We start from the raw sequence: 18,572 nt of genomic DNA, 5'->3' as shown, positions 1-18,572 counted from the left end.
AAAATAACGACAACGACGCCTATGGTACGTGAGCTGGAATACGGTTGATCCTTTAAAAATAAATTATAATAATGGGCCCCGTGCTGTGCGCACATCACTATACATTGTTTCCGTTGTATAGCCAGCACTCGCTGGCATTTCTTCTTTCTTCAGTTGCTCGAAACACTTGAGAAGAAGCCGTACGATCGATTAGTACAGCTAACTAACACGGCATCGTCGTTTCTGCCACCAGCTATTGCGCTCAAAGCGTTACACGTTGGACGCCGACCCAAAGTCGGCATTTGTCGGTAAGCTACGTCCGTTGTCTTCACTCGTGTTCGATTTCGCGTCAGGCCGCAAACCACTGCGTTGGCTTCGTTGGCTACTGCAATTTTCTTTGCATCTCGTCACTGGCTGATAGGATTGCTACTGTCTGCTATCGGAATACTCCCTCACCCGGGAACCCTCGATTAGTTCCTACGTTTGGGTGACATCTTCATGACGAGCGCCGTTACCAGCACCGCCGTCGCTTGGCGAATACTAAAGTGCTCTTGTAATGTTATATATCGGCTTGCGAACCGTAGCTCGGGCTCAGTTTTACCCAAATGAATTGATGTGCCCATATAATAATAGCAAAACGGAGAAGGATCAAAGCGAAACGAGAAGACCACAACCGCAGCCATAGAGTGGAGTATTTCTCAGTTCAGTTCTCATTGAGAACGTGACGTCTACAGTTTATGACTATTGTGAGTGCAAGTCATCAACAGAGAAAAGCAGGTTCGCCCCGCAGGTTATTATAATTGCGGATCATTGGGCCAGCCGCGGCATTGTGTGTTGCGAAGCTCTGGCCAGCTGAATTTCGACAAGGCTTTTTTAGTATCCATAACCAGTCAGCAAGAGAGCATCGACGCAAACCGGAGGCCAAGATGCACCTGTGAAAAATCTCAAGGTTTGTTAGTAACCTGCTAAAAATCGTTGAAAGGAAAAACAAAACTGAGTCGGCGTGAGGGCGACGCTAACGGTGAGGAGTGGCGGCCAGCAAACCGCACTGGCGCAAGAAAGATGAGGCCCCCTGGGAGTAGGACATGCCGGTTAACCATTGTCGTCCTCTCAACTCTACTTATGGCTCTTGGGGCTGTTGTATCAACGGAAGGAAAAAATATTCCATTGCCAGGTGGCAGTAGTCATGCAGCTAATAACAGCACTAGCAGCAATAGTGAAAGCAGTTACGAACTTAAGATAACTGATACTGCCGTCTTAGTGGCAGATTCTCAGGTCGACAAAAACGACAGAAAGAACAATGGTAACAACAATAACCTCACTTTTAGCAGCAGTTCGAAGCAGGCAATTGCAGCAGAAGAGTCAGCCCTTATGTCATCTGAAGATACTAATCAATCCGTGGGGCTTCTATCTTCCGGAACCGTTCCAGGCAGGTTGGACCGAACTACAGAGGACAACCAAAGAACTTTCGGACCAAGTTCACATGCGGCAGCGACGGCAGCCGATAGCGCGAACCCAAAGTTCTCGAACAGCTTAAGAAGTCAAAGTCTTCTAACCGTATCATTCAATGTGACCGATATGCCCTCGGCGGAAAAAAGCCCGCCTACCTTATTGGATGGCGACGGCGATAGTAATGGTGGCAACAGTGGTGCCAAATCGATCATTACGAGCCTTGAAAAAAGAAGGGAAACCGATACAGTGGACGATTTGGAGGTGCCGGACTTTTCGCAGAATCCATCGTTATTGAATGGGATATCTGATAGTACGGAAATCGCTCTCACTACCAGTTCTGGCCGTAAGTATCGAAAACTAACCCCGAACTTCTCTGCCATCTCAGAGATATCTGTCCTGCGATTTTCGGTCATCGTTACTAGATCTAAATATAGCATACGTCATTCTCCTGATGAGGCCAATTGTGATGCTCACATATGTTGCTCATGTTGGTTGGAAGAAAGCATTCAAGTCCTTACTAAGTAATCGAAGGCTATTGGCGTCGTCAAACTAATCCCTGACAGTGGTTTTCTAAGTACTTTGTAAGCGTGACTGCCTACTAAAATAAGGGACATGCAGCTTCGGCAACAGCCGACCGTCTGAAGTGATACCTATCCGCTTAAATGCCAAGCGTAAGACCCGAAACATGGAAGAACTCTGTACTAAATGTTCGAAAACGTGATTCAACTGACTTTATAGCATTCTTTACAGCCAAATCTAACCATAGTAAAGGATGCAGCCAATTGTGTTACAACTGATTGAAATACGGAACGTCTCCATTGTTATAGTCTGTATCCATTTTGAAGACAGTCTCTCAATATTGATGTTCGTACATGCATGCAATCAAGTGAAGTAAACAATGTCTCAATCGAACCGGCCGAGACGCATGTGACGGCCAAAGCGACAAATGTGTGCGACCTGTAGCTGCTTGCGATTGGGAAGCTGTTCGGTCGAATGCAATATCTGTAAACTACGACAGTCTTTTGAGCTGGCCAAAGAGCTGTTTATCAAATAGCTAAAACATACGATTAAGATACGACGATTTCCTGCCGTCTTAGAAAATCTTCTAATTATAATCGCGATTGATAGCGAGCTATCAAAGGAGTCGAGCTAAAAGAGACGAGCATTTGAGATAACACTCTGTTAGGAGCTGTACACGACTTACGCTGTCATTATTGCCGTTCATACCCACATCTTCCAATGCCATTTACGAGGCTAACACAGAGTTTTCCCATGTTGCCGCTTAAGAATAAGGAATCGATTGTACAAGGGTACATCTGGAAAATTGAACTGCCTGATAAGGAAGAAAAACTTAGCGGAGCAGTAGCTGCATTACGTGCTAATTTAAGAACTTGAGCCTGGGACGGAGGTAGCTAAAACCCAGGCGATAATAATTTCAGTAGATTGGCCTCATCTTTTTGTTAAGAGTGCACCCAGTTCATATTTATTGCCTATGATAGCTTGATGAAACTATACATAACCTACCATAGATAAGTCTACAGTTTTGGTTAAAGTTACTCATTTCGGCTTCTAAATCTTAAATTAGACAACGTAATTCTAATACATATCCTTCAGCGGTAATGATGACAAGTCCTCGAAGGCGATCACACTGATAGATATTCTTTATTGTCGCTGCGGCAAAGCGCGAGCATTTTAGTCGGTATTTTCACATAATTATTACTAGACCTCTTGAAAAATGAATTCTTAAAGACCAATCGTCGATTACCGACAAATACCGTTATTGTAATTGAGTTGAATCGCCCACGGACGCTGAATGACATAGGCGATAAAAGCCGCTACAATATATCCTCTTATTTGATTGAGCTTTATTATAAGAATCATGAAGTACCATTTCCCTTTGAGTATTGTTATTTTTGCTAGTCCACCAGCGCAATTCCGGTAATGTGGTGAGCCGATCCCATTTACTGTGTCCGATCCCTCTATCCTTTTCTCTCCCGTTTCTCCTTGGATAGTTCATCTCCTTAATCGAGAAAGTTCCACGTGTGCATCATTACCAAACAGTCTGGTTTATCTTTTTCTACCAATTCTCACGATCGCTGCTGCTAAGTGCTCTTGGCTCCGGCCGCCCTGAGCGATGGTGATGGTTGTGATGCCAACGAGGCAGGGGTCTCAACTCTTCCCTATACGGGGAAATTTTAAATCCCTGTCAAATTCGATACTATCTCCAGTTCAAAGAGGAGAGTCAACATTGAACGGCGCAGCAGTAGTCGAAACTGCTTTGCCTCAACTGCATAGATACCAACAGTTTCCGCCAATCAGTCGATTTGAGTTATTGAGTTACTCGCACGTAATGTCAACAAAAGTGACAGTTGCGTATGCCGATCAAGAAGCCACCGCCTCCCCTCAGTCCGGCGGTAGTCAGTGGGCTCGTCAATCGAAATCGGCCAGTATCGTACACCAACCGCAGACGACCGTTACGCGACGGCGGAGGGGGGGGGGGTATCATTCGTACACAGATAGCGACGCCTTGTGTTCGTTAAGCGGTTTCGAGGCAAATCCGACGCTCCGCGCAATCGGCATTCGGTTTTTGCCCAGGGTTTCGAGGCAGTCGGAATCACCCGAGGCGTTGCGCAGTAGTTAATTTTGCTATTATGTCGTTCAGCTGTGCGACCGTTCGTGCTGTACTAATTGAACCACAGCAGAAGAGTCAACTACTGCAATGCGATAACGATCCCACGATGAGAGGCGTTCACGGCGATTTGCTACCAGGATAATGTAACAGCAATGTCATATTGGATTTAATCTATATATATATATATATATATATATATATATATATATATAAGATGAGCCTCGTGTCTGTGAACCGAATCAGTATAGATTTGTGCGTGAATGTATTTATAAATTTTTGAAATAGTGCGTATGTGAACGTATTTTACGATTTGTGATTTAGGCACGATGGCGCTGACAACAATTGTAACCTGTAAACTAGATTACAGTCGCGGTTTAACTGGTAGTGGTATTGGAGAGGAAGGCGTCTTACAAACGTAACAAGTGCCTTGTTTTTGTGTAATTATTCGACATGTTGCCAGCCCATTTATAAATGATACCTGTTAGGGGTAACGAAGCTGCGTATAGTTCGTTAGCTAAATTCTGCTATTTCGATAATTTTCTACTGACTGTTTAATAACAAGCTAAACAAAGTATCCGCGACTGTCCGCTGTTGCTCTTATGAAGAGAAATATTCTGCTGAAGGCTATGTAAAGTCATCCAATTTTCCACTAATTTGAATCAAACATACAGTTTCTATATGGCATATCTATATGCAGCTAATAGTGTTTCTCAAAAACGAGTTCATCACCAGTCACGATAAATCATCACACGTAATGTTTTAACTCTCAGATGGTCTCGAACGATCCATCTGATGTTCGATCATCTCTGATACTAAATGGAGCCATGTTTTTTTATCGATAAAATTCAAATGTGTTTTTTAGAGTGTCCACCCGTTTATTTAAGATATTTGACCAAACATCTTGTGGTTGCTATTTAGCCGTTACTTAAGTAAATAATTTCTCCTGATTTAGTGTGTAGTAGCTGATAGCTGTTTGGATCGAACGATTTTATGTTAGTGTGCCTTAACTATGACACCATGCCTGTTATGCTTGTTAGGACCTTTTTACGGCCGACAACAAATTCAAAACAAGCGCTGTTTGTATTTTCGATCTATCAAATAGATGATTATTTGATAAATCGAAACATACAAATTCAGTATTGATACTATAGCATACTACCCCTTTGATCTCGCGTCCATGAGAGAACGGGGCGACAGGCGATTTATTTATTCTATGACTCAAAGTGCTTATGAATACAAAGTCAAGGACAATCATCCTCAAGTCGCCATCGGTACCACCTAAAAAAAAGCAGAAGAAAATGTATTTTTTCGTTTGACATGGATAATTCTCCGCCGCGCATCGAAGAACCTCAATTAGTGATCCGTTAGTGATTAGTCGATGGTTAAAATAGATAATTCATGCAAACGCCTTACTTAAATTCTGGTTCAGTGAAACACCCAGCGTTGCTGTCTTCTGTTGTACAAAGTGATATATATATATATATAGATTCAGGAAACGAATCCTACAGAAATGCTTGCATAAAAAGGCCGGAAAGATCTATTGAACTTTTTTTCGCAGTTTTACTCCGGTCAAACTTTTCGATGGGGACTGTTGGTATGGGAATGGATTAAAAATCCTTACTATAGGAACTATTAAATTGTCATTTAAGTTCAGGTTAGTGGTTAATATAACTTCATAGAATAGAGTGAGCAGGACTTAGAAAACATGGTTACGGCATGTGGGGCCCTCACGGTATTACTTTTCCTCTAAACAATTAACATAGTTCCTGAAAGTTTAATATTGACAGTCTTTTTTAGATCAATGAATCCAGTGAGAGCAAGCGGTCTATCTATATATTCGAACTGACTTTAGCTGAAGGTTACGAGATGAGAAGCTTAGCAGTTTGTCTTGGATGCTTGAACAAGGAAGGCAATTATTATTTCAGTAATACGTTCACACCTAAGTTACCTAGCCTTTCGCTCCGCAAAAAAGCCACATCTAAAACAATGGAATTAACCAAAGCGAGGCTTCCCTTCACCCTTTTTCTCATTTTTCATATAAATTTATGATTACCGATGTAATACGTGATATCAATACAACAACTGCAAAATAGATTAAAATATATTTAAAAATGCTGAGTCCCCCTATTGAATATAATTTCACGTTTTCTCTTTCTGGCTGAACGGTAGTCTTGCAGTACATCTCTTACATTGACTCATGGAATTCGATCATTTTTCACCTAAGTTTAAAAGGGCTTCTAAGCAACTATAGCTTTCAGTGGAAAAAATTTCTAATCTTTCCTGATTTATTAATAAAATGTTCGCTAGCGATTAAAAAGTTTATTCTATATCTATCTGTTCTATTACTCTACTCTATATCTAAAACAGTGTTCCTTTTATACATTTCAGTAGCTTTATTGCCAGGACATATTATTGCGGATAATGCCCTGCCCAACCTAACTTCGTTTGTAAATACGCAAAGATCTCAAACGACGGCAAATGGCCACAATATTGGTAAAAATCTTGAGTACCAAATCGACTTCGCACAAACGAAGCCAACGCAGCAGGAGCGTGCGAAGGTAGCCACCGAATCTTTCCTTAAGCCCGACCCCAAGACAGCTTACACAGTAGATAGCGTGTCAGTGCCGCCCAGCGTTGAAAGCGCTGCACAGGACATTGAAGTCGTGACAAAAGATCACATGGATTCTGTGCCAAGTAAACCTTCTCAATTGCAGGTAATTAAGCAGTTAGTAGTAATCTGTTAATTCATAATTCTGTATAATGTACTGTGGTTCACCAAAGGGATTTTGTTTTGTTCTAAAATAATTTTTTCTTTCCTCATCGACCATAGCTTGCTATTAAAATCTACCAGCTCAGCACGTAATCTCTAATACTTTTGCTCTATGTCCAAAGAATGTGATAGCTAAACCATTATACGCACACTGCTTATTTTTCTCGATTTATCAATCTCACAATTCCAGCCAGACTCCGTAATCCAAGGATCGAATACAAATACTGCGTCCGGCAGTCGTGCTAATCTAGAATCTAAATCTTCGCATGTGATTGTGTACATGGATAAAACGTCGGGCTCAAAACCGAGCAAGAACTTCACTACCGCCCTATCTGAAAGCGCTACTAAAAATATGAGCGACAGCTCGTTTGATAGCTTCGCCAAGATCAGACTGACGAAAAAAAATGTTCCACGCAATTTCCTACTAGCGACAACCGCAAGGACGGACGATCGCAGTGATGATGATCGCAAGCTAAGGAATATGCATAGTCATTACGGTCCGAATTGGCGCCGCAAAACTAAGGCCACTGCAACTAACAAAGATCTGTTGACAAGTCGGAAAAGCATCTGGATGATGAACGTGAATCGAAGTGTCCATTTTGACAACACCGAACCCGCCCGGAGCCTCACACCTATCTTCGTTCTACCTGAAGAAGCTAGCGAAGCGAAGCCCTTAACAGGAAACAGTACACTATCATCGTCAAAATATTCGATGGATAGCAATCAGCCAGCATCGACAATCACGACTTATAAACGGCGATGGACAGAGCTTCAGGATGAAGGTAATGGCAGCTTAGCCATATTGTCCCGCATCAACAAAAACGGGGAACATGCTAAGGCCGGAGGCGCCATAATACCCCTTACGCATTTTGGCGGCCAACGGTTTATTGAATTCGGTGTCGTGAGAACCCGCCGCGGTCCACGAGTTCTTACGAACCACATCCTCACAAGAACTTCAGCCAGGGACATTCGGAGCAGTAACAATGGAATGAAAGTAACAAATCGTTTCGAGACAAATAAGAATGTTAAGTTACCCAGAGCTGCACAATGGAGGGACTCACGACCTCTAGCAATTATGAGTGGCACACTAATACGAATGCCTGAAGCGTTAATACCAAATGGAAATGAGACTATAATAGCGTATAAGCCATTCAATTCACTAAAAGCATCCAATACTTCTGAAGAAGATTCAACTGAATCTAGCGCAGAGTCGTCAGATGACAGAGTACTCTGTAAAAAAGATCGTACTCGACGGAAGCGCAAAGTTTTCAGGCCTAAGCCGGTTTCTTCTACATTGACATCAATGTTTGAATTTAAGCGAATGCCCAAGAAACGAACAAATTCAGGGAATTCTTCGCTACCTAAAACATTAGCGGAAACCAGAGCTAACGATTCTTCCGAAGCTACTGATGCGATCGCAGACAGCTCGGGACCCAAGAAGGGCCATGACGATTTTCTGCATAACGTTCTTCGCGATTTTGGCGTTCAAGTTAAGGTCGTTCCCACAAACAAGACTGCCAATGCGACGAATGATCAACAAAATCAAGAGGCATGTTCGAAAGCGAACTGCAGCCACACAGAGTCGGGCAAGGTTGTTAGCGGCGAGACGCATAATGGAAATCTAGCAATCACTCTTATGTCGCCCACTAAGTTCACGATTCCGATGCTGCCTATTATCCCTTCTCGTCAGGTCATTTCAAGTTCAGCAGATCAAAACATTATGTACAGGTATATCTTCTTTCTTAGGCTGCACATATGAAATAGCGTTAGGGCTATGTAGGTACCATTTTCTAACAGCATTTGACCATCTAGGGTCCAGTATACCAAAAGTTATTTAAAGTACGTTCCAACCAATTTGTATAAGAGTGCCTTTTTCAAAGACATTACGACCCTGTATATCCTATATTTTGTTTGAAAAAGAAAGGTTAAAGTAATCGTATTGTTACTCCGTAGTACAGTAGTACAAACATTAGATACAAAAACTAAACACAAACTTCCTTCATCCGAAACGTTGCCTGCAATCGATTTCAGCATCCCAGAAGGTGAACTCTCCGCTCTTACGAAACCTGGCAACACGGGTAACCCAATAACCAAGATAGACAAGAATAGCACGCCATCAGGCGTCAACTCACTTTTGCTATCTTCATATGTGGAACTGCCTTCCAATAAGGGACAAAACACTAAGCAAGCATTGAGATCAAAAGTCGTTGTCAATTCCACAAAATCGGCCCGTTTAGGCGTCGAATTCCTTACTGGAGAACCTGCCCGTGGTACTCAAACGACGACGGCATCGCATACTGTTGACGTGAATAACCCCGCAAAAGAGACGTTTATTATTGATTTAACCAAACTTCGAGAAAAAAACAAGGACAATGTAGGTCGAAAACCAAAAGCAAAGACTATAGAGCTTACTCCGGGAAAAGTAAGTGCGAAACAATTAGTATAACCAACTTTAGCTCGGATAAATAATTTAGTCATGCGATAATAGCTTATTTATTGAGTAATGTTTGAACTAGAATTTAGTTAGACCGACTCAACCTACAAATAGCCATAGCCCTAAGCTATCATATAATGGGAAAGAAACGCTCCCTATTGTATGTGGCCTATGTCAACTAACAAGCTCGATAATTCCTCTTCTCTGTTGTTAGGTTTATGTACACGATCTAGAGACAGCCACATTTGAAGAAGCTCCAGATGAAGATGGTGCTTTAGCGAAAAATCTTGCAGCGCGTAAAAAATATGAAGATGATTTCCTACAAAATGTTCTGAGAAATTTCGGTGTTCAAATAGGTCACCTAAACCCGGCGAGCGGCAACACTAAAGACGGATCCTCACAAGTAGAGCAGATGTCTGCTGGAGAAAGAAATGTGGACGCGCGAACCGCGCACGCCTTTGCTAAGAATACGTCGTTACCTTTTGCAGGTGACTCAACCACTCCTGTCTTCCCGGCTCAACAACCACAGGCGCTCACCGTCAGCCTTAATCATCGTCCAGCTAATGTAAACTATTTACAAAGTCAAGAACATACAACAGCACCAGCTCCTCCTTCACATGTTACAGTATATTCAGGAATAACTCCAGAAGCTCTTCTTCCGCCATTCTCCCAACAACCTGAAAAGTTAAGCCAACAACGCCCTCAATTCACTGCTCCTGTCAGCACCCAGACGCCAACTCAAACTTCATCATTAGCGCTGTCACAACCACCGGTTTCCGATGAGGTTATCCTTGGTCGTTCGAAAGAAGCATTACCTCCAGAAACGGCATTCAGAATCGACCAGCAACAAAAGAGGCCCCAAACCACAAAGTTTTCTGGAGGATCCTCAACTTTCCGGATAAACCATGCCGGGGCTCAGGTTCATTATAATAGTGTTCATCCAGGTTCCTTCGGTTTTATTCGATCCATTCCACGTTCCGCGCCGCAGTCGAGCACTGCAGAAAATCCTCATCCTTTTTTAGTGTCGCTTAGACCTCTAGTCGTGCAAAACATACAACCACCAGACACATCTTCAGCATCGGTTCAAGCCCCATTAGTACCATCAGTCCCGGCTACAAATGAAATACAGACAAGCAGTCAAGCTCTATACGCACAACTGCCTCTCCTAACATATGCCGGTCATATAAGCACATCTCGTTTGTCGCCACAAACTTCTAGGTTGTTTGTGCAAAGTCCAGAAGCTATAAAAATCATTCCATCGCCAAATCTGTCTGGCGTGCAGCCTTCGAGTCAGGCACAAGTCCCACGCCAACTGCCAGGGTACGTGCTTCCACCACAGAATGTTGTGTCACAGCCATTGGTGCCAAAATCTCAACAACTGCCTTCAATTGCCCTTTTAGACGAGAGACCCGTCTTACAGCCCTCCCAACAGGTCGTTGTTAACCAACAGCAAGATGTGACAAAGGCTTCGCAGGCTCCAGAACTGCAGTACGTAGATGAACAATTAGCTACACCCGGAACTTCGCAGAATCAAATTGTTATTGGCCACCAACAAAAACAACGCCTGCCCGTTTCTGTAGAGCGACTCACTGATCCTACGGCTACCGTGCAGGTTCAACCGGTTCCACAACAAGCTCCACTGACTGCCCTCTATACGAGCTCTATCGTTAGTGGCCAAATAACTAAGCAAATCGGTCAACAAATTCCGGCCCCAGTACAACAAGCCCAGACTGTAGTTAGACAAGAGCAACCCCCTCTTATACCAACTGTACAGTCTGTACTTCCACCGAACGGCCAACAAATTCATTTAATCAACAATGAACAAGCGACTTTTTCGGTCAATCAGGCAGATACTTTAGGGAAAATACGGCAAGAGGAGGCACCCGTTCAAAAACAAGGATCGGAAATACAACGGCAGCAAATTCAGCATGTTCAGCTTCCACAACAACAAATTGACATCCAGCAGGAAAGTTCATTTAGTCAGCCGCCTTTTCAATTGCAGCACCAGGCACGGATCATCCATGTACCAGTTCAATATCAGCTGCAGGAACATGCGCCGAGCGTTGGTAATCAACAAACCATTCCCCAATTTCGCACACACTTTCCTTTGCAAGTATTCAGACCCGCGCAGCAGACGCTTATTCAGCCCACAGTTTTCTCGAACAATCTACCGAGCCTATCGGGGGGTCAAATCAGTTCATCAAACTCACCATATCCTTTGCCAGTATTCACATACGTGTTCAGAAATAGTCGCTTACAAAGAGATCCCTCAGGACTTGTTGGAAATCAAAATCGACACACGAATATTCACTCAAGTGTAGTCCAAAACAATTTCAGAACGGGCCATAACGACTTTAGAACCATACGGCCAATTTTAGGTATAGGCCAATCTGTTAATATAAGGCCCTCTTCGAAGAGTTTCTTTGGTGCTTCAAATTCGTTCGGCAGTTTACCCTCACCTTCAAACTTCGAAGGGTTTCACGTTACGCATCTTGAAGGCACAACTAAAAAGGGTGCTACAGCTTTGTCAAACTTTCGACCAGATGTCAATGGAATCCTCTCAGATGTATACAGGTGAGGTCGATGTTTATTTAATTCAAAACGTTGAACGCCCGCACCTGCAGCTCGTACTAGACATACATGACATTTTTGTGTAGCTTAATACTAATAAATTGTCTACTTAAAGTTTCAGTTGATTGCTATCGGCTAAATTAGCGTATTATCGAATGAAATTAAGCACCGATTACCAATATGCGATTTACCTGTGAGCAAGGAAACTAAGGAATCTTGTAGACCTCCCAAAAAGGCACTCTAAGATAATAGACGAGCACTTGCGACTGCGGGACTCTGTTTTATTTATCTATACATGTATATATATATGGCGTAAGTACATCTAAGCGCTGCACCGAACTCTTGAGTCCGTTCGAGTATCTTGTCTTGCGATCATTGACATCTACGATCTTCGATTTCTTCTTTTTGTTGTTACAGTGAACCGTTTAACCCAGGCCAACAAACCGGGTCTTCGTTTAGGCTAAATTTCGGCTATCGAGCTCCGCAAGCGAACAGCCACAACACGTTTAGGTCAACGGATTTGAGCCTTTCCGACTCAAACATCAAAGACTTAAGCGACACCCAAAAGAGTATAGGAAGAATTTTCTCACGCATTTCATCGACACCATCGTCCGCATCTTTGTACCCAAACGTGTTCCCAGTTCAGTCGAGCGCAGTTAAGCCATTTACAGTAAACGCCTCATCAAGTGCTCTTTCAGGCCAAAATGGCGAATTCGCAGGTCTGACCAACGTTGACATGAGAAACGACGGTCCACATGAGTTTACAGGATATATAAAAAAGTCAAAGGCCAAAGCACGCTGAGGACGACGAGGAGCGTAAAACAGATTCATCGTAAAAATTCACCGAAATATGAGTTAATTTTGTCACCACTTTCTTCTATTAAAATCAAGATTAATCAACAATTGTTACCACTGTGTCTACGACGGGCTACGCTCTTTTTTTTTGTATAAGCTTTTATGAATTCAAAAGAGACTAATTCAAGTCGTGACCTCAATAAAATTGAAGGCCTACTGCTTGTAGGCGGCTTTGTTACCTTGGTTTAATAATCTTTCGATAACGCCAATCACAGTGGTAGATGTACAAAGTTGCGGGCAGTAGCTATATGTGTTGAGGTGCTTTTTGGTCAGTATATATTATGTTGCTATAAACCAATGATAGTTATTTCTACTGTGCAGTTATTTTTATATCTAACCAATGCGAAACCTTATACATACATACGATTGTACATATATTGATATTAATGTTGATCCTCTTGTTACAAGGCTATCTATATGACAAGAATGTATAGATGTATATTGACTTAATATATAGACCGCAAAGAAATCGTGTGTTTGTTACAGCCATGTGCAAATAATAAAACGAATATTATTGCATTACTCGAAACTATATCTCAAATGAACAAATAACATCTTAATAAACAACAAAAAGATGCAAGTTTACCTTATCTCTTAAACCAAACGGTAAGTTTAACACGTAATAATTTTTTATATCTGTAGGACCATCTGAAAAACTGTGGTTTAACATATTTATAATCTCGGAAGGTTTTCCTTCATAAATAGTCTTACTGACTGCCGCTATGCTTATGGTAGTCACTAGAAATACTAACCGTTAACCGCGTGGCTAATTTTTTTTACTTTAATGATACGGTTAGAGCTTGTATCGGTAAATGGAAACGAAGTTAATTTCATCTGTTGTCTACACTGGGCATATGGACAAAACTTATGATGTAAATGTCAGCTTGGCAGTGGCCCCACTCCCTCTGAACCACGAAAACTATGCAATCTAGCACGAGAAAGGCGCTGACTATGAAAAATGTAAAATGCAGTTCGAGGCCAAAATAGATAAGTTTTATTAGCGTTATTAGCTATACAATTAGAGTATTAAACGGAAATGTACAATTAATTTATTATATTTTTTACTTGAGCCAACGCTGTATTCCACGACAGTGCTGCTATACTATTTATTCATCTATATTGCCTTCTGCTATAATATGGAGCCTTTAGAAGTTCTAGTTCAATTTTACAAGTTTTAAAATTTTTATCACCCTAAAAGTTACTTTCAAACGTAGCAAATACGAATCGACACTTCGCCCTATTGATTTAGCAAAATCTTTTAAGATGCATACATAGTGACCGAAATCCAAGTACTTGTGCTACCTATGTAGCAAAAATAGTCACTGTGCCTTTTTCGGCTGGAAGATACGCATGAAGCTATCACTGTATGTTGTGCGTTATGTTTATGCTGGAGGGCATCGTAACAACACATAACGAATCCATATACAAACTGCAAAAGGTGAATAATGTTTCGTTGCAAAAAGTGTCGCAAACGGTCTTGAATCGTCTGTGACGGATTCACGTAACGAGTCACTCCACTCTACCAACTGTGCTAGAATGCTACATTTTTGGTCATCTTAAGAACGGCTTTATGGTTCATCTGGATGAAACGAAGACCCAGGTAATCTTGATAAGAGTAAAAACTGATAATATCGAGTAGCAGTTAGAGTCTTAGGGCGAGCCTTTAGTAATCTAACACTTCTGTAACTATGACAAGCAAGCGAACGCATGAGCGTTTGCGTCGAAAGAGCAGAGAGGTTTCACGTACTTCAAAATCAATAACATATGATTAGAAAATTCAGAGCCGTCGAGGTTATCTGCGAAAGAGAAGCACTTGGTTGGCACAGATGTACCTTACGACGTTGCTGTTATCCCTTATCATTGAACATAAGAGAACGACATAATCGATTATTCTCGATTTAGCCTCCTCATACATCGTTCCGCGCTGCTGTGACACCAGGCCATGCTTGTATTTGGACTGTGGAAATATTCGATTATTTAAGATTATAACTTTTTCCATTTGTTTAAAGGTTTGGAAAATCAGGCTTAGGCTGGATTCTAGGACTACAAAGAAAAACTGAAAATTAAATCTCGGCAGCTGCATATATTTTTTTAAATTCTTCAGGTGCATCGAAGAATTCTTGGCATTAGATTCGCATCGACATATAAAGGCTAAATGAGATTGAGCATTCCTATAGTGGATAAAAATTAAGAGTTACCTAGAAGAATTTCAACTTTTCCAACTATCAATTAGATTTTGGTTGAAAACATAGGTAGGCTCGATATAAGTATTTTACATTTAAATTTTTATCTTTTATTTTTTCTCTCTGATAAAAATCCACCATTTCTGCTGTACCAGACGAAACAGCAGTGACAATGCTTTGAGTCAAACATCATTCTCACAATGTCCACTTGCGTACACTATCGTTCCATTATTTACAGACTTACCTATTAAATATATGGCCAATGGATATAGAAAATTTATCGTCTCGCGAAAAAGAGACCTCCCAATAGCAATCTGCAGCCATCCAACAGACGTTTATTCCCGAATCAAAATATATTGGTCCAAAATATCTTAGAAAATCTGAGATTTCCTAAAACGTTATCGTTGCTAGCTTTCATACCTATAACAGTGCTGCTGTTGCATTTGGCATTTGACAAATGCTGTCCTTTATAGTGTTGCTATTGTGGCATGTCCCATTTGAATGTAGCCATCGAATGGGTAGTAGGTCACGCATAAAAATAGGGCAACAATACACATATTCCGTTGTAATAACATAACACTGGCTTTTCTTCCCCATCATTTCGTTATAGTTACGAGAGAAGCTTTGGTAATACGCTTGTCCAGTTGTTGATCAGTCATGCGATTGGACCAAACAGGACGATCTCTAGACATTCAAAGAAAGGAGACTAGTTACAAGAACAGAAGCATAACATCAGAGGTTTATGGTAAATGGTAGGTTTATCCGGGCTTTGTAACCGAGACGTAAGCTATCACTGTTATTTAGTAAATGTCGTAATTCATTGTCTGCACTCCTTTCGCCAGGCTATTCTTTTTACTGGGAACTACTTTTTTTTTTTTACTAGCGTGATATGATACTTAGCTACTATCATTATTTAAGTAAGCTAAATTTGCCTTAGTGACTTCTACCACGACGATCTACTCGACTTTCTTTTCTCCGATTGACTTTTGTGGCGCCTGCGATTCCCGCTTGTTGATCTTTTCGTTTTTCAGTACATTATACAGGTTGTTTAAGTCGAATTCGTTAATGACGTTCTCCATCGTGAAGTTAAACTTGACAAGTTTTGACTTTGAATCAACAGTTGGCCGACGCATAACTGCCTTGCCATCTTTAAATATTACAAGCGTTGGCAGCTGCTTAGATAGGGTCGAAGTGTTGATATGGTATTTTGCAGCTGCTTCTGGGTTTCGGGTGACGTCGATCTTGCCGAATCGAAGATTCTCCAACGTATACTTGCCGGATAGATGGCGGAAGTCTGAGGCGAAGTTGATGCATGGTGGTGACCAGAGAGCGAAGAACTCGACAATCCATACAATTCTCTTGTCTTTCTTAAGTTCTTCCTCCAGTGTTTGCGAGGTGAAGTAGACGGTGCGATCCAGTCCCGTATAGGTAGGTTCCGGCAGCACCATTAGATGCGTTATACACATTACCGTATAGATAATGCCGTATCGCAGGTCGTTGTAGAAGAAAAGCAAAACCATAGCTACTTTAGCGTACATTGAGGCTGAACTTATATAGGGTACTAGTGAGGTATAACCCATTTTTTTAGTACGAAACAGAATGATGATTATGAGAAAGAACAAAATTTCTGTTTCGCGATAGTCCAACCCACAACCCTTTTCGGGAAACAACAGCTCACACACTGGCGAAACTAACCGCAAAGGAAAAAACACTGTAGCTAGAAAGACGGTCATTACATAGTGCGGATGCAGAAGGCGGCGGACCTGTGGCCAATCTAGAATTGCCATGACGAGCTTCAATGAGCGTATATCTCCGTTGGCAAGGAGACGTCGGAGATGTCGGGTCTTTCGAGATCTGTCAATATCGAATCCACACCACGAAGAGTTCACCACGCTATGCGTACGATCACGTCTCACTTTTGCAACACACGCTATAACATTTTATTATTGGCTTTCTGTGCACATGTTTCTAGTTCACTGAACTCTGTTAGGCTTTTTTGAATCTCGCGCAGTTGTTTCTTTCGCCGATGCCGGCGGCAGACAACCCTAACGGCCAATCTTTTGTTACCTTCTTGTAGTCTAGGCAAAAGAGGCGCGTTTGTTCTAGTGAACCCCCAATAGAATGCGCCAAAAATTCACTCAGAAGCTCGCCCTTTTCGCTGTTCGCGCATAGACAGGTTTCACTACATAGCGGATATAGTAAAGTAAATGCAATCATACAATTCAGACAATATCCCCAGCCGTCTATTAAGGGTCAAATATACAACCATAAGATATAGTGTAGAGCGATTGTGTTAGTATATAGAGCTGCAGCGTGCGTTGCCTGCTGTTCGATGGAACGCGGTATCGATCAACCTTCAGAGGGACAGTTCTAGCAGACGACTTGGCCGAATCCAGAAACCCGTTCCGAGCAAATATGAGCGTGAAATATTGACCAGCTGTTTTCTTTTTTAATATATATGTTCTCTAGTTGACCTGTTAATGAAATGATCCACAGTTCAACATGTTAGTTTATTGAATCAGTCATGGTCCAATCCGTTACACAGTTCGGTGCCGTGGTAGCAGACGTCGTAGCAGATGACATTCAGTGCCGCTTCGTTAGCCAACCAACTCAAGCGCTAAATGATGTTTTGACGAGATGTGGATTGTGATTCAAGAATAAAGACGGGACACATTATGCCCGCCACTACCTTTAACAGACGAGAACGTCCACAGCTGCAACAGCATGAATCGTAGTAGTTGAGTGGCGGACGACCGCAGATATACTTGTACCGCTGCTAGCGCCTGCTCTGCTAGTGGGATTCGGACACGAAGGCAGCCGACCACCGAAAAATCTCTCCCTCTCTCTCTCTTTCTCTTTCTCTCTTGAAAAAGAAAACAAAATATCCTCGAACAGCAACTAACCACCAATCCTTATTATCAAATAGAACATCAGCATACCGACCCGGACGCGGCTGCAGATCGTCATTTGCCGCTGTAACCCTTGGGCATTCGCATTGAATTCGTTCGACGGCAGCACCGGCGGCGGCAACAACAACGAACGCATGTGATATTCGGTCGCCACCGCTCTCAAGCCACCCCCGGATCATCGGCGTTCAAGTCGTTCGACGAGTACGTACAGACAGACAGACAGTTTCTTTCGTCTACTGAGAAAGGAACGATCACTCTACGTAGACGATATTGAATCGCTAGCGACGTGTTTTAATGATTACGGTTACTTTCTGCTCGTTGCCTGGACGGACGAAACAGCGCGGGACGCGTCAGCGGTGCTGGCCCATAATAAGCACAGTCAATACAGAAACAGCAACGAGTTAGTAGTAACAATCGCCGATCGTAAAGTGAGACCACAGTCAATGTTATTTAATCGTTAGCGATCCTCAATCCGGGACTGTTTGTCAATGGTTGACGGCGGAACAAACAGACTACGACGACGGAAGGTAGACGAAAAGATAAGTCGAGCTCAACGGCAAACTGCCTCTCTGAGTGTTGTTTGGCTGATAGCGAGTGAACGCTGTTTATCTGTGTGTACGTTTGGGCTGGTTGATCTCCTGGATCGCTTGCTCTTCTAGCAAAAACAAACGATCATTTGTGCGTATTGACCCTGCTCATATTCGAACATTGAATTATGAAATGATGGTAGCAACGGTGGCAGGACAAGTTAAGTCGCTGTATCACTGAGGTCAAGCCAAACTCACCT

General features: G+C 42.2%; 2 protein-coding genes across 2 annotated transcripts; one reads left to right on the top strand and one right to left on the bottom strand.

Moving 5' to 3' along the window:
* The first annotated feature begins 1,041 nt into the window (after positions 1 to 1,041).
* LOC111261565 (uncharacterized) lies at positions 1,042 to 13,276 on the top strand. Its single transcript, XM_022835168.2, has 6 exons — positions 1,042 to 1,774; positions 6,452 to 6,777; positions 7,024 to 8,561; positions 8,865 to 9,255; positions 9,482 to 11,841; positions 12,256 to 13,276. Exons 1-6 carry the CDS (start codon positions 1,042 to 1,044, stop codon positions 12,638 to 12,640), a joined length of 5,733 nt encoding a protein of 1,910 aa, XP_022690903.2. The 3' UTR covers positions 12,641 to 13,276.
* Positions 13,277 to 14,957: 1,681 nt separating this feature from the next.
* Positions 14,958 to 18,458, bottom strand: LOC111261569 (thioredoxin-related transmembrane protein 2 homolog). Its single transcript, XM_022835177.2, has one exon. The coding sequence runs from the start codon at positions 16,661 to 16,663 to the stop codon at positions 15,833 to 15,835; it is 831 nt and encodes a 276-aa protein (XP_022690912.1). The 5' UTR covers positions 16,664 to 18,458; the 3' UTR covers positions 14,958 to 15,832.
* Positions 18,459 to 18,572: the final 114 nt, after the last annotated feature.

This window comes from Varroa jacobsoni, unplaced genomic scaffold (genome assembly GCF_002532875.2).
Source record: "Varroa jacobsoni isolate VJ856 unplaced genomic scaffold, vjacob_1.0 scaffold_568, whole genome shotgun sequence".
NCBI classification, from domain to species: Eukaryota; Metazoa; Arthropoda; class Arachnida; order Mesostigmata; family Varroidae; genus Varroa; species Varroa jacobsoni.
The sequence above is the reverse complement of the archived record's forward strand: the minus strand, read 5'-3'. Positions and strand labels throughout refer to the sequence as shown.

Bases quoted from the DNA above. Each gene is read 5' to 3' on its own strand.
- LOC111261565 (XM_022835168.2), top strand. From the start codon at position 1,042: ATGAGGCCCCCTGGGAGTAGGACATGCCGGTTAACCATTGTCGTCCTC. The intron at 6,778-7,023 runs GTAATTAAGCAG...TCACAATTCCAG, and splicing joins GTAAACCTTCTCAATTGCAG to CCAGACTCCGTAATCCAAGG. The intron at 8,562-8,864 runs GTATATCTTCTT...AATCGATTTCAG, and splicing joins GATCAAAACATTATGTACAG to CATCCCAGAAGGTGAACTCT.
- LOC111261569 (XM_022835177.2), bottom strand. From the start codon at position 16,663: ATGGCAATTCTAGATTGGCCACAGGTCCGCCGCCTTCTGCATCCGCAC.